The sequence below is a fragment of the Austrofundulus limnaeus genome, unplaced genomic scaffold (assembly GCF_001266775.1).
Source record: "Austrofundulus limnaeus strain Quisiro unplaced genomic scaffold, Austrofundulus_limnaeus-1.0 Scaffold3, whole genome shotgun sequence".
In the NCBI taxonomy this organism is placed as follows: Eukaryota; Metazoa; Chordata; class Actinopteri; order Cyprinodontiformes; family Rivulidae; genus Austrofundulus; species Austrofundulus limnaeus.
Genome location: NW_013952405.1, coordinates 5657984 through 5659520, shown reverse-complemented (window position 1 = coordinate 5659520; position 1537 = coordinate 5657984). Strand labels below are relative to the sequence as shown.

Here is a 1537-nt window from a genome sequence, read left to right as displayed (position 1 = left end):
CTCAAAGTGCACAAGTGTCCAACTTGAAGCGTTGGATGCGATTTTGACGCTGAAATCACGCTGGGTGTGAACGCAGCATAAGTCCAAGTTAGAAGAGCGTTTAGGTGATACATATGTTAAAGGAAAAATACAAATAACACTAAAGCTCCTCTATTTTTGAAAACAGGAACAGATCTTTAGGCTGTCATTCAATTTAGGAACCAAATTAAGAAATAACACCTGAAAATGACTTAATGACTGCAGTGTGGCTGAGTATAATTGGGTTGCTCTTACCAATCTTTCTGGGTGACATTTTTGTTGTAGATGTGTCCACTGTTGTTTCTGTATGGCGGGCAGATGCACTTGCAGCGAACATCCTCAAAGTTCTGTAATGGTCAAGAAAATAAGGTCAGATGGCTGAGAAATTAACTCAAAAACTTTGGATTATCTTGTTACAGGTAGAAATGTATATTAAGAGATAAATAAGCTCACAAAGCAGAAATATAACTGAGGGACAGTCACCAAATGAAAGGTGAAAATCATGGGCCTGTATTGTATGACTTGACACAAGTGTCCTTAGTTAATACAAAGAAATAGTTCTCTTTAAAAYTTTCCATTATCATAGTAATATTTATCAACATGCTCCATGTTACTGCTATATCTAAATGATTGTTTTTCTTACCTTGTTGGCCTGAACACAAACTGCAGCATCCAGCAGCARCACGACCAACACTGCAGCTCCAACAAACATCCAGGAACTTTCTCTGTCGTAAGACATTTTATCAAGAGAGAAGCACGATGCGCAACTGGAGCACAATTAGCATCGACCTTCTGTCAAAACAAAACAAGACGAGTCGGGTTAGCAAGCACCAGTTAGCTTCCAAGTAAAGAAATCAACGAAAAAGATGTTGTCTTTTCCCCCTTGTTAACAAAAGGCTAAAAATATATTCAGCCTTCTCTTTATGTACCGTTTAACTTACGCTAAATATCCGAGGAACTAATATCTGCTGAGCATTTGAGGAGCAGATAAACGCTTTTCAGCTGCGGAAGGAGAAGTCGATTTTGTTCTTCCTGGTTTKGGAGTGACGTCACCAATCCTCCACAAAACATGGAGCACCGGCGCCCTCTACTGGATTAATGCAAAAAAGACACGTTTGAAAACTCAATCTAATCAACCTGAAAATTATCCTAATTACAAGATACCAAAAGGGTTATTGAGTTGGTTGTTTACGTTTTTCCATTTCTATAGTTATATTTTATCAATATAAAAAAATCACTGTAACCTAAATCCTGAAATATCGTTTAATTAAACAGTTCATTTGAAATAAATACTTGTTTTTTTTGCCGGTTTACAGTTAGAAAAATAAACTAGTTTTATGAGAAAATCGAATAATCTGATAATTTCTTCTAACCAATGTTATAATCCATAAGTCACATCTGTAATTTTTTTACAGGGAAAAAAAATACAAAATTTCTATTTAGAATGATTTTTATCAACTTGTTAGTTAACTGAAAAGGGACACTGCTGTGTTCCAAGTTAAAAAAAAACAGCTTCAAA

At 35.7% G+C, this 1537-nt stretch overlaps 1 protein-coding gene across 1 annotated transcript in view; it reads right to left on the bottom strand.

Annotated features, from left to right (window-relative positions):
* tmem9 (transmembrane protein 9) overlaps positions 1–1063 on the bottom strand; it is a 5027-nt gene extending 3964 nt beyond the window's left edge. Inside the window, exons 1-3 of the mRNA XM_014019134.1 lie at positions 960–1063; positions 662–810; positions 274–365 (exon numbers count right to left, since the gene is read on the bottom strand). Coding sequence (XP_013874588.1) covers positions 274–365; positions 662–757 — 188 coding nt within the window. The 5' untranslated portion in view covers positions 758–810; positions 960–1063. The remainder of the gene's footprint in view (positions 1–273; positions 366–661; positions 811–959) is intronic.
* Positions 1064–1537: the final 474 nt, after the last annotated feature.